The sequence below is a fragment of the Megascapheus bottae genome, chromosome 7 (genome assembly GCF_031878675.1).
Source record: "Megascapheus bottae isolate mThoBot1 chromosome 7, mThoBot2.hap1, whole genome shotgun sequence".
Lineage (NCBI taxonomy): Eukaryota > Metazoa > Chordata > Mammalia > Rodentia > Geomyidae > Megascapheus > Megascapheus bottae.
In genome coordinates, this window is record NC_143515.1 from 21943103 (window position 1) to 21957966 (window position 14864).

General features: G+C 41.2%; 1 gene segment (V, D, J or C); it reads left to right on the top strand.

Moving 5' to 3' along the window:
* Positions 1-3850: 3850 nt before the first annotated feature.
* LOC150060418 (immunoglobulin kappa variable 2-29-like) lies at positions 3851-7851 on the top strand. The segment is given in 3 exon segments: positions 3851-3915; positions 4279-4742; positions 7759-7851. Coding segments are annotated over 3 exon segments (606 nt in total).
* Positions 7852-14864: the final 7013 nt, after the last annotated feature.

Below are 14864 nucleotides of genomic sequence, written 5' to 3' on the forward strand. Positions count from 1 at the left end.
TTTCCCCTAATACACCCATCTTGTCAGTTATAATGGAGTATGTTTCAATTTCCATGGAATAATGAAAGTGTAAATTTAACACATTTGAACTATGAAATCATTTCAGGGCTGGACCTTGTTTCCCCATTTACTTGCAATCTCCCATCACCCTCTTGCTTTCACCAAGGGCATTGGAACTTTCGAAACTAGAGCCAAAATAGACCTTTTCTCTTCACCTATGAGGTATAGTCACCATAACAGAAAGCTAACAAGTATGGTGAACTAACCAGTGTAAATAACCATAATCCTTTATTTTTCTTTCTGTTTCTTACATTTTTCTTATTACCTTTAAGGAGTTGTATAAGAGAGTTTCCATTTAACATGTGATTTTTCTCAGTATGCTTTGATCATTGTCACCCAGTTCATGATTCTGCACAATCTCTCTCTACTCATCCCCTCTGTCTACCTAATTCTAGTTCTGTTCTTTTGTTTTAATATACTTCTCAGAAATTTCTTTCATATTTACACCTGTTAGGGATGGTTTCTATGACTTCTGACAAGATTCCAGGCTCATACTTTATCCACATTCAAGGCAATGTAATTTAGTGATGAGAACACTCCACAATCCACTGGCATAACTACCGTGAAAAGGGAACAGGAGCCTTCTCAGAGATTCAACTCAAACCAATTAATCACAATCCATCAAAGAATATATGCTTTATCCTTCATGATGTCTCTCCAGCAGCTACTAAGTTCGCTCCTGTTAGGCTGATAATAAATGGTCCACATGTTTTCAGGAAGAGTTTCACAATCTCATTGAACAAGACAAAGGTTTGTTTTCTTTTCTTTTCTTTTGTGTATTTCATTGCAGGGTGATGTATAGAGGGGTTTCAGTTACATTTGTCAGGTAGTGGGTACATTACTCCTTGAACATTGATATCCTTCTCATGTTTTTGTCCCCCTTTCCTTCCTCCTACCCTCTCCCAATCATCTTGGTTTCCCCCTTACCTTCCTATTTCAAATAAATGGATATACAATATACCAGGTGCCAAAGTCAGATACATTAACCACATGAAATTAAAAGATAAGGGGAAAAGGAGAAAAGAAATAACTTCACACATATTAAGGACAACAATCACAAAGATAAACCTCTTGTTTCCATTTCCTAAAGTTCATTTTGTTGGGCCTCATCTTATATGACCATATGTACAGAGCTTTTGAGCTTTTATGAACCTCTGATAGGAGAATCCTAGATGTATGCTACTTGTTAAAAATGAGGGAAACCATGGAGCCTATGTTCCTTGGTCTTGTTAACTTCACTTAGTCTTAATTTTTTCATGCCTTTCCATTTCTTTACGAATGCAACGATGTCATTCTCAACCTTAACTGTTTACAAAATTCAAATTTAAAATAAAAAGGGAGGGCAAGTAAACCAGACACTAGGAAGCTACATTGAGAATCAACAGTTCCAGCCAGTTCTGGCATGGAAAAATCACTTATCTCAAAATCACCAGAAAAAAGGTGGAAGTGGAGCCATGACTCCAGTGGTACAATGCCAGCCCTGAACTGAAAAGCCAAGTAAGAGCTGATTAGCCAAAGGTCTTCAGTTCAATTCTAGCATAGGAGGGCAGTGGAGGAGAATGTTGGCCCTTGGTGCCCTCTGCTGGTCAGCTCCGTGAACTTCAAACTCTAGGGAGGATGATTATTCTCATCCTTCCTCTTTCAAAATACTTTGCATCTTGTGCCGTCCATAAGTCATCTAGCACAACTTCAGAGCTGCTTTTAACAGTTTAGGCTATCAAAGCTGTGAAAGACATGCTCCATCATTCTCATATATTAAAAAAAGATTACTCAGAAAATTTGCCTACGTCACCAAACTTGAATTCTAGTGTTTTTTTCCATGCTTTCAATCCACCCACTCGCCATCTACTTCATCCTGTGATCACAGACTTCTCAGAAGCCACGCTGTGCAAGTTAGCAACTCTGCTGTCTGATAATCCGGTGTTTTCATAGAAAGCTTATGGCAAAACTGTCAAACCACACAGTAACTGGACACAGCACCAAAACACAACCAAACAAAAGGCTTCAAATCATATTGCAGTTCAAATACTGTAAAACCACACTACACTCAAAATTTACATTCTTGTTTTCTTTTCTTGTGTTGGATTTGTGTGCGTGATTATTTTTACTGGAATTGTCATGTACCTTAGGTTGCCGTTGAACTTGAGATCACTCTAAGTACTGACATTACAGTTATGAACCAACCTACATTCTCCACTGACATTTCCTTATTCGCCAAGTACAAGCCTATTTGAAGGCAAGGAAAATACTTGTAACTTCCTAACAATCGTGACAATGAAACGATTTGGATATATGAAGAAAAAAAAAAGATCCAGAAGTGCTCATTATGCCTGACAATATCAACATCTCTTCCTTTAAGAAATTCCTTTTGTCTGGGCAACACTAGCTCACACCTGAATTCCTGGCTACTCAGGAGGCTGAAATCTGAGGAACGTAGTTCTAAGACATCCCAGGCAGAAAAGTCTATGGGACTCTAATCTCCAATTAACCAGTAAAAAGCCAGAAATGGAGGTGTCGCTGGAGGGTACAGAGCCCATTGTGAATGAAGAATCTAATAGGCAGTGCCCAGACCCTGAAATCAAACACCAGTATTAGCACAATAAGTAAGAGTATAAAAATGAACAAGAAATATTTTTGCCAGGTACCCGTGGCCCCTAACTATTCATATGGCTGAGATTCAAGGAATTCTGATAATAAATCAGCCAGGGCTGAAATATCCATCAGTCTCCCTTTCCATAAATATCTGCATAAAGCAAGATGAAAGCCATGGCTCATGTGGTAAAATGCCGGCTTAGCAACTTTGAATCCCTGACTCCAAATCAAGTACTACCAAAAAAGCAGGGATGTTTTTATGAATCCGATATGTCCAAAAAATAGGTATGACAGCTTGTACACAAGTTTGTTACACTTGTTTCCAGAGGGGACCGGGAGTTTGGCCTAGTGGTAGAGTGCTTGCCTAGCATGCACGAATACCTAGGTTCCATTCCTTGGTACCACATGCATAGAATAAAGCTGGAAGTGGTGCTATGACTCAAGTGGTAGAGAAAAGTCCAAGGACAGTGCTCAGGCGCTGAGCCCAAGCCCAAGACTGGCAAAAAAAAAAAAAAAAAAAAAACTTGTTTCCAAAAGGTTATATGCACTAATGAAAGTACAAATCCCACCTTTCCTCTTCTTGGGAACTTAGCAATTAGCTTATTAGCTGACACAGAAATTCTTATTTTCCTTCCAGGCACACTCTGTTCACACAAGTATCACAGAGTTTAATTCACTGGGACCAAGGGAAGCTCTTGCTAATCTTTCTTTCTGCCATGCTTTCTTCACCTGACAATAACCAACATACCTCCAGTCTATGCTGTCAATGGAAGGAAACTGAAGGACAATACTGGTGAGGACAAAGTGGTTTATCTATTCAGCTGAGAAGGTGACAGACAGGCACTGCTCCCCTCCAGGAGACCAATCCCCACACCTGCTCTGCACAGGGTCTGTGGGCTGCCTTAGAGAGCTTGGCCCACATGCACCTCCCCTCCCCCTTCTACTCCAGCACAGCCAGACTTTCCCCATGGCCTCCTAGTGCCCATGGAGACAAACAGCAAGACATTCTCCTCCACTGGATCCCTCCAATACTGAAATGGTTGGACTCAACTAAGATGGCTCCTTCCATGCCCTTCAAATCTTTGCACCTGGCTGCACCCAACACTGCATTTGCATAGAGCTCCCTAGGGAGGAGCCTCCCTGCCAAGTCTAACATAAAAGCTCAGCTCTGACCCTAAGGGACTGGTGAGCACTGCACATTTGCATTTCTCAAGATGAGGTGCCCTGCTCAGCTGCTGGGGCTGCTGATGCTCTGGATCCCTGGTAAGGGCACAGGGAGAGGAAGGAGATGAGGAGGGAGGTGGGTGTGAGGGTAAGGCCTGGGGGCGCCACTGATGCTTTTGTGTGTGCTGTCTACTTGTGATGTCCAGACCTGTTAGTTCTACATCGAAGTTTCTATTTAGATCTGTGAGGGGTAGGAAGATTCCAGAAGCATCTCAACCTTGATTCTTCTGAAAATTATTCTATATAGGTAGATGGTAGAGACGGAGCACTTTCTGTGCAAATCTTAAAGCTGAATATTTAAATGCATCAAAGTTCAAATAATAATTTAGCGCAATGGGGGAAAAGTATGAAACCAGTTGAAAAGTTTTATGCAGAACCTTGCACTTTTCTTTTATTCCTTAGGATCCAGTGGAGACATTGTGATGACACAGACTCCACTCTCTCTGTCCATCAGACCTGGAGAGCCCACCTCCATCTCCTGCAGGTCTAGTGAGAGCCTCGTCCATAGCGATGGAAACACCTATTTGAATTGGTTTCTGCAGAAGCCAGGCCAGTCTCCACAACTCCTGATCTACAAGGTTTCCAACCGATTTACTGGGGTCCCAGACAGATTCAGTGGCAGTGGGGCAGGCACAGATTTCACCCTGAAAATCAGCAGGGTGCAGCCTGATGATGCTGGAATTTATTACTGTGGGCAAGGTACAAAATACCCTAGCACAGTGCTACAGCCCAGGACAAAAACCACCCTGCATGAAGCAGCCCAGCTGTGGCCCTGGCCTGCCTGCCTGGAGAGCAGCAGAGCAGATTCTCTGAGTCTGTGTGCAATGACAAGGTTGGGGAAGTCAGAGCCACACACTGCAGCTGAGGTCTCCATGCTATGGGGATTCTGATACACTCAGTGAAACCATTAATGGTCACCAACAATAGACTCCCCACAGTATTTGTGAGAGAACTATACAGATCCCCTAAGTTATTTCTGAGTAAATACACAAAATTACATCATGGAAGTTTCCAGAAAGATTGCAGACCTGTTTTCTTGGCAAGATTTTCCCATAGAAACAGCGAAGTGGTATAGCTTCTAGAGGGACTTTTGTGCTTTGCCAATTCTGTTCCTTTGCACTTTGAGATATAAACTAAATCACACACACACACACACACACACACACACACACACACACACAATGACTCACTGGGAAAAGGAATAAAAGGAGCACTATGAAAATGGCTTATGCTCATGAAAAATTATAATCATGAAAAACCACACATCTTGTCTATGTTGCTTTCTACTCATCAAATTCCACAGTTATTCTATAAAGCAATCTTAAATAACCTATGTTAAAGTACAGTGGCATTGAGAAAGAAAACATTTAATTGTCCTGAATCATTGCATATTATTATAGTCAGAAAACCCCTAAATGAATGAGTAGAATGATTTTCTAAATGTAGATATATGGAAATATACTTATGGAAATATTCACATGAGAGCACATGTCTGTGTGGATGATAGAAAGATACAGAGAGATGTACACATAGATGTAGAAAAAGATATAATGAGGTATAGATGACAAAGATATAATCACAGCTCTTGGCACCTAGCAGCAGATGGAGCCATCAGACCTAATTTAGCTCATGGCTTATCCTCCTCTGCCATCTTCTGAAAATTCAACTTCACAATGAGTACATCTATTCCAGATGAGGCCTCAGACTTTTATTTTCATAACCTTAGTTTAAATCCTTTGCATCAGTTCAATCATATTTAAACACAGAAATTAATGTAATCACCCCCAAGGTACAGACAAAAATAAATAAGCAGCAAAGTTTTACCAAATCTTTAAGAAAGAAATCAGCATTTTTAGAATACTAAAGAGCTATCCGGGCGGGGTGCCAATAGAGGAACTTAACACAGGACCTAAGAGCTCTCTCTTAGTTTTTTCATTCAAAGATATTGTGCTACCATTCAAGTGATAGCTCCAGTTCTAGTTTTTGGTGGTTAATTGGAGGTAAGATTCTCACAGGCATGTCTACCTGAACTGGCTTTGAAGTACAATGTTCAGAGCTCACTCTCCTGAGTAGATACCGTTACAGGTGTGAGCCAACAGTACCCAACAAACCACCATTATATATAAAAACATAAATGATGCCAGAAAATTGGTGTCATATTGAAGTTACACTAGATTAAATCAATATTGAAATGAAGAGAAAGTCACAGGACAAACTGACATATAAACTTCAGAAAGTAATACATAGTTCCATCAGTTGGAATTCGGTCCCACTGAACACTTTGAGAAACCCATAGCAACTTCATCTCACAGAAGGGTGTGGGATTTCTCCCACTCAATGTGGGGCCAGGGTGGGAAATCTGATCTACAGCAACTGCTCTGGACCCAGACTCCTGCTCCCTCTCCCCTTCCTCCTCACTGTGAATGGAACCCCAAATGTACCCAGATGCCACCTCTGCTGCCGCACTCCGTGTACAGACTCACCTCTCTCTCCTCCTCTAATTTGGACATTTCCTGAGAAAAATAGAAAACTAGCAGGTATTTGAATAAAATGAAAATGCTCTTAGAAAAAAAATAAAATAAAAATGCTCAAATGGAGCATGCTGGCTGACACCTGTAATCCTAGCTACTCAGGAGGCTAAGACCTGAGGGCCAGTCTGGGCACTAAAAAACAAGAGACTCTTATCTCCACTTAACCACTACAAAATGGAAAATGGGGCTGTAGCTCAAGGTGTAGGATGGTAGCCTTAAACTGAAGAGCTCAGGGACAGTGCCCAGGCCCAGAGTTCAAGCCTCATTACTGACAAAAATAATAATAATAATAATAATAATAATAATAATAATAATAAAATATAAATTATCCAGAAACTTAGGAAAATGTATTCAGAAACTTCAGGGTCTGTCACTGGCATCAGCTGCCTAGTTGCTTAGCAGTTTTATTTCTGAGATGTAATTTCCCTGTACAAAATGTGGATGCAGAGGCCGGGAGTTTGGCCTAGTGGTGAAAGTGCTTGCCTAGCATGCACGAAGACCCGGGTTCGATTCCTTGGTACCACATACATAGACAAAAGCCGGAAATGGTGCTGAGGCTCAAGTGGTAGAGTGCTAGCCTTGAGAAAGTCCAAGGACAGGGCTCAGGCCCTGAGCTCAGGCCCAGGACTGGCAAAAAAAAAAAATGTGGATGCAATCATTAAGAGATAAGTGGTAAAGGGGAAATGGAAAAACTCCCATAAGGTTAAAAACGACAAGTGAGGCTGGGAGTTTGGCCTAGTGATACAGTGCTTGCCTAGCATACATGAAGACCTGGGTTCTATTCCTCAGTACCACATAAATAGAAAAAAGACAGAAGTGGTGCTGTAGCTCAAGCAACCAGGCACTGTGCCTTATGAACAGGCAATTCCCAGCAGATGAGACCCCAGTCGTTAGCAATATCAATAAGGAAAAGCAGTCTGATGATTTCTCAAAAATCTAAACAGTTCTACTTTAGCTTTTGAGTAGTTAATCAGAGACTCACAGTCTTTCCTATACATACTGGATATGAACCATGACTTTCAAATCTCAGCTTCTTATGTAACTAGGAATACAGGTTGAGCCACCAGCAACTGACTAAAATGTTTTGGGGTTTTTTTGTTTAGGGTAGGGTTGTTGGACTTGAACTCTGGGCCAAGGTGCTGTTCCTGAGCTCTTCAGGTCAAGGCTACCACACTACTGCTTCAGCCACAGAACAACTTCCAGTTTTCTGGTGGTTAATTGAAGGAAAGAGTGCCATGGACTGTAATGCTAGGGCTGGCTTTGAACTGCAGTCCTCAGATCTCAGCTTCCTGAATAGCTAGGATTACAGGTGTGAACCACCAGTGTCTGTCTATTTCTTAATTTCTTTTAGGCAAAGAAAAATGATTCCCTGGGTCCTACAGACCCTGCCAGGCCTCAGTGGAGAAATGCAGCCTCTCAGTCAGAGAGGAAGGATGCCAGTTGAGGGTTGTGTGAGCAGGCAGCTGTCCACACAGCAAGGCCCACTCACCCATAGCCTGGGGAGGAGGTTTGTGCTAGAGGCTGAAGAACTGTGGAGGATAGCTATGCTGCTGCCAACAGTAATAATCTGCCATATCTTCAGCCTGTATGCTGCTGATAGTGAGAGTGTAGTCTGCCCCAGACTCACAGCCACTGAATTGATCAGGGCCTCTGGATGGCCAAGTAGAAACACCATAGATCAGTGCTTTAGGAGCCTGTCCTGCTGCTGTCTGCTGGTACTGTGCTGTGTTGCTGTAAACATTCTGACGAGATTTGCAGTTCATCATGGACTTTTCTCCACTGCCACAGCAGCTCTACTCCCACAGGCAGCTGCAAGCAGACATGGACAGCGGTCATTCGTACATGCGCACACATTCAGACCTCATCATGGATGCACCTTCTGATTGACTGATAAGTAGCACTTATCAGATCCATACTACAAATAGTCATTGTTTCTTATTATACTTTTTAGTCTTTTCTTTACTATTGTCACTACAAAGGTGATTGCAGAGGTGTTACAGTTACCTAAATCAGATAATGAGATTTCTTTCTGGAAAATGTCACCTCTCCTTCACTCACCCCATTCTGGGGCCAGGAGTTCGGTATCCTCACCCACAATTTGTATACTTCATTTTCCACATCTGCATTTGTTTACCCCTTGTTCCTCCATTTCTTTTTTTTTTTTTTTTTGCCCCCTTCTCTCTCTCTTTCTGGCCCCGCTCGCTCCCTCCCCGCTCGCTCCGGCCCCTTCTCCTTCTGGCCCCGCTCGCTCCAGCCTTGCTGGCTCTGTCTGGGCTCGCTCCCGCACGCTCAGGCCCGCTCTGGCCACCACTCGGTTGGGCTCCACTTGCTTGCTTTAGCTCTCTGTCGCTTGTTGCAGTCTCGTCTCTGTCACTTCCGGCTTGGTTGTGTATGTGGGATACCGAGGAATCGAACCCGGGTCCTTGTGCATGCTAGGCAAGCACTTTAACCGCTAGGCCAAACTCCCGAGTCCTGTTCCTCCATTTCTATGCCCTACATTTCCCTCCCCAAGACAGACAAATAAAACAAAAAGAACAGAAACACCAGCAAGAAAACACCTCTTGCTTTCATCCAAACCATTTTTCAGATTTACAAAAGGTACTAAAAGCATCACAGTAGGTCAGAGACCCAGAGAAGCAGAGTGATGAGGACCTGGCTTCTTGAGCTCATCTTCCTGCTCCTGCCAACTAAGTGTTATACAATAAGCACATTATAGCATGAACAAATTTGACAAATGTAAACTAGCTTGAGCTTGGAAACTCAAATTCTGTAATTCATTATTTGACATTATTAAATGAAAAGTTTTGGCCAGGGAGAGTGGCTCATGTAGGTACACAGGAGGCTGAGATGTGAGGATCAAGTTCAAAGCCAGCCCAGGCACAAAAGGACCTGAGAATTTTATCTCTAATTAACCTCTAGAAAATGGGAAGTGGGGCTTGGTTCAAGGGTAGGGTAAAAGCCTTGTGCTAAAGAGCTTAGGTACACTGCCCAGGCCCAGGGGTAGGGTGATAGACTTGAGCTGAAGAGCTCAGGGACGGTGCCCAGGCCAAGTTCAAGCCTCATAACCCACAAAGAGAGGGAGGGAGGGAAGGAAAGAAGGAAGGATGGAATGAATTCAGAAGGGAGGGGGGTAAAAAAGAAGGAAAATAAAGAGAGAAGGGGAAGCGAGCAAGAGGAGGAAGAAAGGGAGGAAGAAAGAGAGGGAGGGAGGCAAGGAGGGAAGGTAGGAGGGAAGAAAGACAGACTATCAGCAACTAAAGGGCTTTAGCATGCCATGTATCACAAATACAAGATTACTGCACTCTGACCATGTCCTGAGACTGTGGAGCAGATCACGTTGTGGAGCTTGTGGTCAACTCCTTCTCCAGCATGCAGCAAGAGCTAGACGCGGTAGTGTTGGATGATAACATTTCAGGAAATGAAATAGTTTATCCTAACCTCAAACATAAACCCACAGGACAAAACTTGAGTGAGAGAAGTAAAAAGTCTCTGTGATTTTCCATTTCCCCTAATACACCCATCTTGTCAGTTATAATGGAGTATGTTTCAATTTCCATGGAATAATGAAAGTGTAAATTTAACACATTTGAACTATGAAATCATTTCAGGGCTGGACCTTGTTTCCCCATTTACTTGCAATCTCCCATCACCCTCTTGCTTTCACCAAGGGCATTGGAACTTTCGAAACTAGAGCCAAAATAGACCTTTTCTCTTCACCTATGAGGTATAGTCACCATAACATAAAGCTAACAAGTACGGTGAACTAACCAGTGTAAATAACTGTAATCCTTTATTTTTCTTTCTGTTTCTTACATTTTTCTTTTTTATTACGTTTAAGGAGTTGTATAAGAGAGTTTCCATTTAACATGTCATTTTATCAGTATCTTTTGATCATTGTCACTCATTTCATAATTCTCCACCATCTCTCTCTACTCATCCCCTCTGTCTACCTAATTCTAGTTCTGTTCTTTGTTTGAATATACTCAGAAATTTATTTCATATTTATATCTGTTAGGGATGGTTTCTATGACTTCTGACAAGATTCCAGGCTCATACTTTATCCACATTCAAGGTAATGTAATTTAGTGATGAGAACACTCCACAATCCACTGGCATAACTACCATGAAAAGGGAACAGGAGCCTTCTCAAAGATTCAACTCAAAGCATTTAATCACAATCCACCAAAGATTATATGCCTTATCCTTCATGATGTCTCTGCAGCAGCTACTAAGTTTGCTCATGCTAGGCTGATATTAAATGGTCCACATGTTTTCAGGAAGAGTTTCACAATCTCATTGAACAAGACAAAGGTTTGTTTTGTTTTCTTTTCTTTTGTGTATTTCATTGCAGGGTGATGTATAGAGGGTTTTCAGTTACATTTGTCAGGTAGTGCGTACATTACTCTTTGAACATTGATACCATTTCTCATGTTTTTGTCCCCCTTTCCTTCCTCCTACCCTCTCCCAATCATCTTGTTTTCCCCCTTACCTTCCTATTTCAAATAAATGGATATACAATATACCAGGTGCCAAAGTCAGATACCTTAACCACATGAAATTAAACATAAGGGGAAAAAGAGAAAAGAAATGACTTCACACAGAATATTAAGGACAATAGTCACAAAGGTAAACCTCTTGTTTCCATATCCTAAAGTTCATTTTGCTTGGCCTCATCTTATATGACAGAGCTTTTGAGCTTATATACAGAGCTTATATACAGAGCTTTTGAGCTATTATGAACCTCTGATAGGAGAATCCTAGATGTATACTACTTGTTACAAATGAGGGAAACCATGGAGACTATGTTCCTTGGTCTTGTTAACTTCACTTAACATAAATTTTTCCACGCCTTTCCATTTCTTTACGAATGCAACGATGTCATTCTCAAGCTTAATTGTTTACAAAATTCAAATTTAAAAGAAAAAGGGAGGGCAAGTAAACCAGACACTAGGAAGCTGAGATTGAGAATCAACAGTTCCAGCCAGTTCTGGCATGGAAAAATCACTTATCTCAAAATCACCAGCAAAAAGGTGGAAGTGGAGCCATGACTCCAGTGGTACAATGCCAGCCCTGAACTGAAAAGCCAAGTAAGAGCTGATTAGCCAAAGGTCTTCAGTTCAATTCTAGCATAGGAGGGCAGTGGAGGAGAATGTTGGCCCTTGGTGCCCTCTGCTGGTCAGCTCCGTGAACTTCAAACTCTAGGGAGGATGATTATTCTCATCCTTCCTCTTTCAAAATACTTTGCATCTTGTGCCTTCCATAAGTGATCGAGCACAACTTCAGAGCTGCTTTTAACATTTAGGCTATCAAAGTTGTGAAAGACATGCTCCATCATTCTCATATATTAAAAAAAGATGACTCAGAAAATTTGCCTACGTCACCAAACTTGAATTCTAGTGTTTTTTTCCATGCTTTCAATCCACCCACTCGCCATCTACTTCAGCCTGTGGTCACAGACCTCTCAGAAGCCACGCTGTGCAAGATAGCAACTCCGCTGTTTGATAATCCGGTGTTTTCATAGAAAGCTTATGGCAAAACTGTCAAACCACACAGTAACTGGACACAGCACCAAAACACAACCAAACAAAAGGCTTCAAATCATATTGCAGTTCAAATACTGTATAACCACACTAAACTCAAACTTTACATTCTTGTTTTCTTTTCTTGTGTTGGTTTTGTGTGCGTGATTATTTTTACTGGAATTGTCATGTACCTTAGGCTGCCCTTGAACTTGAGACACTCTAAGTACTGACATTACAGTTATGAACCAACCTACATTCTCCACTGACATTTCCTTATTCGCCAAGTACAAGCCTATTTGAAGGCAAGGAAAATGTTTGTATCTTCCTAACATTCATGACAATGAAAGGAAGAAAAAAAGATCCATAAGTGCCCATTGTGCCTGACAATATCAACATCTCTTCCTTTAAGAAATTCCTTTTAAAATTAAAGCAGAACTAAGGAAATGGAAAAACCTCCCATGCTCCTGGATTGGAAGAATCAACATTGTGAAAATGACAATCTTGTCAAGGGCTATCTACAAATTCAACACAATACCCATCAATATCCCAATGGCATTCTTTAAAGAAATAGAAGAGGCAATTCAAAATTTCATATGGAATAATAAAAGACCCCGTTTAGCAAAAACACTTCTTACCAGAAAGAACATCACAGAAGGAATTTCAATGCCAAACTTTAGACTCTATTACAGAGCTATAATTATCAAAACAGCTTGGTACTGGCACAAGAACAAGCCTGAAGACCAATGGAATAGAACTGGGGACCCAGATATTAAACCACAGACCTATGGCCACCTAATCTTTGATAAGGGAGCCAAAAAATAGAATGGAAGAAAGACAGCCTCTTCAACAAGTTGTGCTGGCAGAACTGGTTAAGCACCTGCAGAAAACTAAAGTTGGATCCTTCTTTGTCACCCTGCACTAGAATTAACTCCAAATGGATCAAAGACCTGGAGGTAAAAGCTAACACACTGAAAACTTTACAGGAAAGAATAGGAGATACACTAGGTCTCCTTGGCACAAGTCGAACTTTCTTAATAAGGACCAAGAATCACAACAAATCAGAGAAAGGCTGGATAAGTGGGACTGCATTAAACTGCAATCCCACTTTTGAATAGCAAAGGACATAGCTAGTAAATTAATTAGGAAGCCTACAGAGTGGGAGAAGATCTTCACCAACCAAACAACGGACAAAGGCCTCATATCTAAAATATATCAACAACTCAAAAAATTGAATCACTCCAAAACTAATCTCCAAAGTAACAACCATCCCATTAAAAAATGGGCCAAAGACTTAAAGAGAGTCTTCTCTGAAGAAGAAACAAAAATGGCCTATAGACACATGAAGAAATGCTCAACATCTCTGGTCATAAAAGAAATGCAAATCAAAACAACTCTAAGATTCCACCTCACTCCAGTTAGAATGGCCAGGATCAGGAAAACGAATGACAACAGATGCTGGAGGGGATGTGGCCAGGAGGGATCACTACTACACTGTTGGTGGGAGTGCAAACTCGTTCAACTACTATGGAAAGTAGTGTGGCAGTGCCTCAAAAGGCTAAACATAGAGCTCCCCTATGACCCAGCAATTCCACTACTTGGCATTTACCCAACCATCCAGAAACAAGGGCATAATAAATCCACTAGCACAACAATGTTCATTGCAGCACTATTCACCATAGCAAAGATATGGAACCGACCTAGATGCCCCTCAGTTGATGAGTGGATCAACAAGTTGTGGTATTTGTACACAATGGAATTCTATGCTGCTGTCAGAAAGAATGACATCGCCCCATTTGTTAGGAAATGGAAAGACTTAGAAAAAATCATATTAAGTGAAGTAAGCCATACTCAAAGGAACTTAGGCTCAATGGTTTCCCTCATTCGTCATAATCAGTAGAAACCTTGGGCTCTACTAGCAGAGATCTGCAATAGAGCAAAATCTTGATACATAAGGCCATATAGTATGAAGCAAATTGAAAGGACCTCCAGGATATTGAAACAAAAGCCATATAACGAATGCTTGTTCTCCTTAATGTACTATGTTGTCTCTCATCTCCTTTGCTGTCCCTTGGTTATCTCATATTGTTATAGTATCTCACTTTGTTATCTGATATATTGAATTTATTTGTATTTGGTTATTTGAAATTTGATAGGGAAGGGGGGGAAACCAAGATGGGTGGGGGGTGTGGGGGGGGAGGAAATGGGTACCAAGACATGTGAAAGGGTATCAATGTATGTGAATTAATGCACCTTCTATCTGACAAATATCATGTAACCCTTTTACTAATTACAATAAAAAAATGCAAAAAAAAGAGAGGAAAAAAAGAAAACTTTTAATATGATTTTAAAATGAAAAAAAAAATAAATTCCTTTTATCCGGGCAACACTAGCTCACACCTGAATTCCTGGCTACTCAGGAGGCTGAAATCTGAGGAATGTAGTTCTAAGACAGCCCAGGCAGAAAGTCTATGGGACTCTAATCTCCAATTAACCAGTAAAAAGCCAGAAATGGAGGTGTCGCTGGAGGGTACAGAGCCCATTGTGAATGAAGAATCTAATAGGCAGTGCCCAGACCCTGAAATCAAACACCAGTATTAGCACAATAAGTAAGAGTATAAAAATGAACAAGAAATATTTTTGCCAGGTACCCGTGGCCCCTAACTACTCATATGAATGAGATTCAAGGAATTCTGATAATAAACCAGCCAGCGCTGAAATATCCATCAGTCTCCATTTCCATAAATATCTGCATAAAGCAAGATGAAAGCCATGGCCCAAGTGATAGAATGCCAGCTTAGCAACTTTGAATCCCTGACTACAAATCAAGTACTACCATAAAAGGGTGATGTTTTTATGAATCCAATATGTCTAGAAATAGGTGTGACAGATTGTACACAAGTTAAAACTAGTTCCCAGAAAGGTTATAGGCACTAAT